The sequence below is a fragment of the Geotrypetes seraphini genome, chromosome 10 (assembly GCF_902459505.1).
Source record: "Geotrypetes seraphini chromosome 10, aGeoSer1.1, whole genome shotgun sequence".
Taxonomy (NCBI): domain Eukaryota; kingdom Metazoa; phylum Chordata; class Amphibia; order Gymnophiona; family Dermophiidae; genus Geotrypetes; species Geotrypetes seraphini.
This window is the reverse complement of record NC_047093.1, coordinates 3,529,136-3,537,601: the sequence shown is the minus strand read 5'-3', so window position 1 is coordinate 3,537,601 and position 8,466 is coordinate 3,529,136. Positions and strand designations below refer to the sequence as shown.

At 42.8% G+C, this 8,466-nt stretch overlaps 1 protein-coding gene across 1 annotated transcript; it reads left to right on the top strand.

The window, feature by feature from the left end:
* The first annotated feature begins 2,921 nt into the window (after positions 1-2,921).
* SOCS3 (suppressor of cytokine signaling 3) lies at positions 2,922-7,985 on the top strand. The gene is made up of 2 exons (XM_033960193.1): positions 2,922-3,115; positions 6,952-7,985. Exon 2 carries the CDS (start codon positions 7,067-7,069, stop codon positions 7,676-7,678), a length of 612 nt encoding a protein of 203 aa, XP_033816084.1. The 5' UTR covers positions 2,922-3,115; positions 6,952-7,066; the 3' UTR covers positions 7,679-7,985.
* Positions 7,986-8,466: the final 481 nt, after the last annotated feature.

Here is an 8,466-nt window from a genome sequence, read left to right as displayed (position 1 = left end):
GAGGCTTCTGGGTTAGCAGCAGGCAGTTGTAGGAATCGCTACTGCTAACCCACTGAAGCACGAGAAGAGCGTCAGCCATGTGGTGAAAGTGCCGCAGGTTGCTGACCCCTGGCCTAAATATATTATTTTGGTAGAAGCATTGTCTACTGTCATGAGTCTTTCTGTGTCTCGTAGCGTAAATGATCTTGCAGTGCATGTCATCGTTTCTGTCCTATCAAAAATTTGCTATTCAAGTTTATCAAGTTTATTAGGATTTTATATACCGCCTATCAAGGTTATCTAAGCGGTTTTACAATCAGGTACTCAAGCATTTTCCCTCTCTGTCCCGGTGGGCTCACAATCTAGCTAATAGTCCTGGGGCTATGGAGGACTGAGTGACTTGCCCAGGGTCACAAGGAGCAGCGCGGGGTTTGAACCCACAACCCCAGGGTGCTGAGGCTGTAGATCCAACCACTGCGCCACACACTCCTCCTTTCTTGTACAATTTTTATGTATTTTAAAACTTTTATTATATACCACCTTGATCTACGTGCAGTAAAGGCAAGTTCAGGAATATGCCAGGTCTCCCACCATGTTATTCGCGGTTTCACTATATTCACGATGGTTTTTAATAGAAAACAGCGAATAACATATGAAAAAGTTATTTGCGGTTTTTCTGTATTTGTGGTTCTGTTTATCCCCTATCACAGCAAATACGGAGGGAGAAGTGTATTTACATGTCTGTATCATATCCCCCCTGTCCCTCCTCTCTTCCATTTAGGTCTTCCAGTCTCTTCTCTTACTTCTTTAGGTTCAACTTCAAACCCCTGACCATTTTTGTCACCTTCCTCTGGACCACTTCAAGTCTTTTTACATCCTTTGCCAGATATGGCCTCCAAAACTAAGCACAGTACTCCAAGGGTGGCCTCACCAATGACCTATACAGGGGCATCAACACCCCCCTTCTTCTGCTGGTTATTCTCTTTCTATACAATCAAGGCTTTGTTACCATTTGGATCTTCTTATCTTTGTGAACTTGGATTTTCAGCTCTGACAGAAATTAAATTTAAAAAAAGAGAATGACTGCAGATGGTGGATAATGAAATGCGTGTTTGCTTGTCAACTATCGAGCTAATTTGCACTCAAAAACAAGCACATCCATCGCATTGATTAGCAATTCTTTTCTATCTACTTTAGTTTCCACTGTTGTTACAATTACCCATACATAGCTTAAAGAACTTAAATAAATAACTCTCAAATGTAATTTTTTGTTGCTTTTGCAATTTTATAATTTTAGTTACAATGTGCCACGAAAAACATTTGCTCCATTTAATGTGGTGGAGTTAAAAAAATTTGAGAGACACTGATGAAGACCATCAACCATTCTAGATGCTACTATTTGGGGTTTTGCCAGGTACTATTGACCTGGATTGGCCACCATGAAGACAGGATATTGGGCTAGATCAGCGGTCTTCAACTCAAACCCTATGCAAGGCCACATTTTGGATTTGTAGGTACTTGGAGGGCCCCAGAAAAAAAGAGTTAAAGTCTTATTAAAGAAATGACAATAAAACTCTTTCTAGTTTCTAAATCTTTCCTTTTGGCTAAGTCTTAATAATAATATTGTCATTTATAGCTAAAGCAGTGGCGTAACTAGCATATGTGACATCAGTTTACTGATCTGAAGAAAGAAGTTTTAACCTCTGAAAGCTAAGTGAGAAATGTATTAGTCCAATAAAATGATGGGCATGCCCCATTCCTCCTACCCATATGCAAAATATAAATTGGTGGGCTTCCCAAACCCAGCCAGCTGAAGATCTCTTCCTCCTGGAAGGAAGGGGAGTTTTGTTCAGAGATGTTTAGAGGTTGCATAGAAGAAAAACTGTCCACTGGCACTGGTATGGTAATCTTTCTTTGTTTTGAATTTAGAAGTAAATAAGAAAATGGATAAATACATGGGAGCGGGGCAGAGGGCCCAGTGTACTTGTGTGCCTAGGGGCCCTCGACAAATGAATCCTGCCCTGGCCAAGTATAGGACAATCAAGCCATTGTGACATCACCTATTGGTTGAATGAGGCATTATGACATCACAATCCCAGCTCTGGTTACCAGAGACTGACCCTCTTCACTGTTTAGATGTGTTATTTTCTCACTAACTTGGGCTGCTTGCCCTGGATCGGTGACATGGAATGCTGCTACTCTTTGGGTTTGGGCCAGGTATTAGTGACCTGGAATGGCCACTGGGCTAGATGGACCAGTAAGGCTATTCTTATGTCTTTAATGCAATGAAACCTTTTTTTTTTTTTTTTTTTTTATAACTGTGGTTAACAGTAAAATAACACTTGAACTTCCCCCTTAGTTACTAATTACTGGAGCTAGCAGTAAACGTGTTTTAACAGCAGCCCATGTTGATAACTTCCTCCGTCATATTGTTGAAGCAGCTGAAAATTCAGTCAAGCGCACTCAGCCTGATCTTGTTATGCATGGAAAGCTGGAAACATGTCCCCCATTACAGGGCTTTGAAAATAGGAATATGCCAGGGCCAGGAAAACGAGACACTCCACAGAAATGTTTCTGTGTTCTAATTTTCAAATGTAGGCACCACACACTCCTTCCCAAGCCTGACCTCAGAAGCACCTTCTCCAACCACAGGTGTACCCATGTTCCCTGGGGAAAGAGCTTTGAAAGTAGCCCTCCCTGAGGCGGCAGCGGCTGAATTTGGCATTGGGAAGCTCTAGTGCCCTTGCCTTCCATTTGTGCCTCATCTGCTTCCTAGAAGGAAAAGCCTGAATGGGAGGGACGTAGTTGTGTGGAATCTCTACCAGGAATGGGCTGTTCCTGGCTCCCTGCCCATTTCTCCATCTGTTGCTTCAGTGTGTGTGTGATTTTTTTTTTTTTTTTGCTGTTCTCTCTTTCATAGTTTGGTGACTAACCTTACCAGAAGCAGTACAGTTCCAGGAATCAGAAAGAGAAGGGTGGGGTGAAGTCTCAGTAGCACTCCCAGTCCCAGCTCTATAAGAAGTCTCTGCCCAGCCAGGATGAAGCAGAAGTCTGTCTGTATGAGAGACACATATGGACAATAAGATACATCGGGATTAAGGACCCAGCTGGGAAGCCAGACCATCCAGTGTCATTGGTAAGGACTCGTCATTCATTTTTCTGCTCAGAGACTGCTAGAAAAGTGATCTTTATTTCTGTGCATGCAAATGAACTAGCCTGAAATTGAGAGAGAAATCAAGGTGAAGTGTCTCGTTTTGTACTACTAAGTACAAGAATGACTCACTTTTGTGAATTCAAACTCCCTGCATGGGCTCTGTGCAGAGGGAGCTCAAGATAATTCTGTCGTTGAGTGTATAAGTAAGTGGTAAAGTAGAAACTTTGTAATTGTGAGAAGAGACAGAATTTGTGCCTGTAAGTTTCAGATCCAGGGCAAGCAGAGGCTTCCCCATGTCTTAATAACAGACTATGGACTTTTCCTCCAGGAATTTGTCCAAACCTTTCTTAAAACCAGCTTGGTTGGGAAGGACTGCACCTGATCCCCTTCTTATCTAACTTTCAAAGACAGACGCCCTGGCCTCTTTTCTACTGATTTCAAGCAAACCAAAAAGTGCATGTCATTTACCTACCAAAACAAAAAGGCATTGACAGTACCCAGGATTTGATTCTCAAACAACATTCACAGGACTAGAAGAGAATTAATTAATAAATGTGAGACATCTCAGTACGGGCCTAGGTATATATCGAGTGACTTTTTTGGCCCCGGGCAGAAACTTATTGAATGATTTGGGATTTTTTAGTATTGGCTTTCATACATGAATTTTTCTACAGATGATAAATAATTCTTTTTATACATACACATATACTTTTCTTATTTTGGCACTTTGCACTTTATAGGCGGGGCTTTGTGAGCCGCTTTTTCTGTCCCTTTATTTTTTTCTCAGAATTTTTCGCTGGCCGTTTATGCATATTAATTATTTATGATAATTGAGACCAAATGATGTACGGGGCAGAGCTTATTTAGGTTCAAAACCTGGTGCTGGTCATCTGTGAGTTTCTTCCCGGGGGCCAAAAAAGTCACTCGATACATACCTAGGCCCGTACTGAGATGTCTCACATTTATTAATTAATTCTTCTCTTCTGGTCCTGTGAATATAATAATAATAATAACTTTATTCTTATATACCACCATACCCAGCGAGTTCTAGGCGGTTTACATCAATTAACAAATGATCTGCATTGACAAGCTTATTTACAACAAGTTACAAGCAGATTTACGATAGATTACAACAATTTACAGCAGTCAGCGAGGAAGTTACAGCAGTTTACAGTAGTCTGCAATGAAGGGAAAATGTACAGCAATTTAACAGAAATTGCAGCTTTGATCGAAGTAGACAAGGGAAGTAGAGAGTGGGACAAGGGAGGATCTGGTGAGGGCGAAAGGGGGAGGGGTGGGGCCGGTGTTATGTGGGGTGAAGGGATTAATTAAGGGTCATGTTTGCTGAATAGGTAAGTTTTTAGTAGTTTTCTGAAGGCAAGGTAAGTGGGGGCCTCGAGTATCATCTGGGCTAGCCATGGGTTCGACTTGGCTGCTTGGAAGGCGAGAGTTCTATCGAGGAATCTTTTGAGAAGGCAGTGTTTTGGCGAGGGGAAGGCGAACAGTTGAATTCTGCGTGATGTCCTGTTGTTGCAATAAAGGTTAAAGTGGGTATTTATGTAACTAGGAGAAGAACCGTTAACCGATTTGTAACAGAAGCATGCAAATTTAAAAAGAACTCTAGATTCAAATGGCAGCCAGTGTAGTTGGTGGTAGAAAGGGGTGACATGTTCCCATTTCTTTAGGCCAAAAATGAGGCGCACTGCGGTATTTTGGATTATTTTTAGTCTCCTGGTATTTTTCTTTGTGGCGTTAAGGAAAATGATGTTGCAGTAGTCGAGAATGCTGAGGATGGAGGATTGTACAAGTAGGCGGAATGCAGTGTCATTGAAGTATTTTTTTATGGTGCGAAGTTTCCAGAGCACCGAGAAGCTTTTCCTAATGATGATGTCGGTATGGTTTTCTAGGGATAGGTTTTTGTCCAGCGTGACTCCCAGAATTTTTATGGTCGGATCAAGGGGGAAGATCTTTCCGTTTAGTTGAATTGTGGTTTCCTTGATTTTATCTTTGGGGGAGGCTAGGAAAAATTTTGATTTGTCGGGATTTAATTTCAGTCTGAATGAAAGCATCCAGAGTTCTATCTGGTTGAGAATGTTTGTAATGTGATCGAGTAGTTCTTGTGAAAAGTTGGTTAGTGGGATGGCTATTGTGATATCGTCTGCATAAATAAAGAATTTGAGATTTAGGTTGTGTAAGAGTTTACCTAGGGAGGCTAGGTATACGTTGAATAGGATGGGGGATAGGGGGGAGCCCTGCGGGACCCCACAGGTGTTGTCCCAGCAGTAAGAGAAAGAGTTATTCTTGAATACCTTGTATGATCTATTTTGTAGGAAACCCTGGAACCAGTTAAGGACCAGGTCTGAGATGCCAATGTGAGCTAGGCATTCAAGGAGAATGGTGTGGTCGACCAGGTCAAAGGCACTGCTCAGGTCGAGTTGTATGATCAGGGCACTTGAGCCCTGACTGAAGAGCGTGTGGAGGTGGTCGAGAAGGGAGGCTATGATGGTTTCAGTGCTATGGTCCGCGTGAAAGCCTGATTGGTTGTCACATAGAATGTTGAATTTTTCAAGGTATACCGAAAGTTCCGCCTTTACCATCCCTTCCGCTATTTTGGTAAATAGGGGGATGCTGGCGATTGGTCCTTTCGCGTTTTTTAGAATTGGGGTAATCATTATATGACCTTGCTCAGACGGGAAGTTTCCTGTGGATAGTAGGTGATTAACCCAAGTCATCATTTTTGCTTTAAAGTTGGGGGGGGGGGCAGTTTTCATGATATTTGGTGGGCATGTGTCCAGGTGGCAATAGGAGTGTGTATACTTGTTGTAGTAAGTATTGAAGGTTTGCCAATCGGTTAATGCGAATTGTTTCCAGCTAAGTGTCGACTCTGGCTCCAGGATCTGGGTTTGATGAATTAATGTCTGTGAGGATGGGGAAGAGCTCGAGGGGGTTGGGACTGACGGGTAGTGTTGTTCTTAATTTTTGGATCTTGGTGTTGAAGAAGTCGGCAAGGGTGTTGGCGGTTAAGGTGGATTCTTCGTGTAAGTTAGTGAAGGTTTCTATGTTGTATAGGTCGTTGACCAATCTGAAGAGGTTGCTGCTATTGGTTTTAGTATTACCAATTTTGTGGGAGTAGAAATTTTTTCTTTTTTCATCAGTGAGGGTTTTGTACTTTTTTAATTTTTGTCTCCAGGCCAATCTGTGTTCTAGGGTTCCGGATTTTAGCCATAATCTTTCAGCTTTTCTGAGATCCTTCTTGCATAGTAGCAGTTCAGGATCGAACCAGCCCTCTTTGAGAATCAAATACTGGGTACTGTCAATGCCTTTTTGTTTTGTTGTATGACATTTTGACAGTTTTTTCTTAGAGTTTTTTTATTTACCTACCAAGCCATGGGTAATAGAATTTTCCCTAAGAAATCTCTTATGACTCCAGAAACGTTTTCCACCACCTTGTCAAAGTACAATTGTGTAACTTTGACTCTTCAAATATTCTTAAATAATGTTGAAAAGAAACTTGCTACAGAAGCTGCCAGGAAGGATACTGACATTGCTACATGGTCTTCTGTAATGTGCCATATGGCTCCAGAAAGAAGAGGACTGGGTTTTCCTTCCATTGAAGGCCTCAATCTGTCCTACCCAGGAGTCTACTCCTGCTTTCTTCACTCGGGGCAGACCTGATATGACCCACTTGCTCTCATTCAGTGCCAGATGTGGGACTCCTGGGCACCTTACAGACAGCAGTGCTCTCAAGGTTTTCTGCTACTGTCTTGTCCTTATTTCTAGAGATAATTTACATTCTTTTTTTGCTTATTTCCCGGCAGCCTCAAGCCATGTTTTAGCAGCAGGAAGACCCCAGCTGGAATAACACCATCTTTGGAGCACAGGACAGTTGGTTATCTCCTATAATCCACGCAGGACAAGCTAACTCCCAACGCCATGGTCACTCACAGCAAATTCAATGGTATGAGTCGCTCACTTGATGCTACCTTACGCCTCAAGACATTTGCCTCCAAGAACGAGTATAATCTGGTAGTGAACGCAGTGCGCAAGTTGCAGGAAAGTGGTTTTTACTGGAGCACAGTGACGGGGTGCGAAGCCAACCTGCTCCTTAGCTCGGAACCGATTGGTACCTTCCTGATTCGGGACAGCTCGGATAACCACCATTTCTTCACGCTCAGTGTCAAGACAGAGTCTGGCACCAAGAATCTGCGCATCCAGTGCGAGCAGTGTGCTTTCTTCCTGCAGACGGATCCTAGAAGCACTCAGACTGTACCTAAATTTGACTGTGTGCTAAAGTTGGTACATCACTACATGCCAGCAAAGGGTTCTGACTCAGCCATCAGTGCCAGCATGAAACGAGGATACTTTATCTACTCTGGAGGAGAGAAGATTCCCCTGGTGTTATCTAGGCCTCTCTCTTCCAGTGTGTCCACCCTACAACACCTCTGCCGAAAGACTCTCAATGGACACCTTGAATCGTATGAAAAGATGGCACAGCTTCCTGCTCCCATTAAAGACTTTTTGCAAGATTATGACGTCCCAGTATAGGACCTACTCCCGATTCATAAGCCACTGCACTGAGACACCCGGCATGCCAGAAAGCATGGGCTGGGCTCTGACGAAGGAAATGCTCAGGATGGTTAAGCCAAATGTTCAAGTCTTTGTTTGTTTGAGGTTTATTTAAATCCCATCTGCCTTAACGTTTTCATGGTGGAACTTAGAACTGTGGTGTATTTACTGTAATTCCTGATTCTCCTGTTAAAGTAAGAAATTAACCCCATTAACCCAGGAGTTACTGAGGAGCCTCCTTGGTGCTGCCCTGAAGAAGGGGAGACCATGCACACAGACAGACAACCAAATAGTCAAACTCGATTCTTACTAATAAAGATATCCTGAGATGGCTTTTTGAATTATGCAAAAAAGTGCACTGAGAATCCCAGGTGGCTCTGGACCAGGTGTTCTGATGGACCATCCTGAGCCTGTGCTCCTGGGATCAAAACATGAATGTTTGTTTAAAAAGGATTGGCAGGTATAAGCCAAGCACCGGAGACCAAGTGGTGCCTGAAACAAGTTTCCATTCTAACCAAAAGCCCATTCTCTACTCCTGTAGAAAGGAGGAAGGATGCACCTTTGGGTTCTTGCTTCACATGCAGGACTGTCGGTACCATTCTCCAGCCTGGCTCAGATTGTTCTTTTTGGTTTTTTTATAAACTGTCTTAGGGTAGACTTGTTCCATTCGGACGGGGGAAAATTGAGTCACTACTCTTTCATTAGCCATTGAATAGGGATATCATATCCCATAGAATGATGAAATTGAGTCTGAATCACCCCCTCAG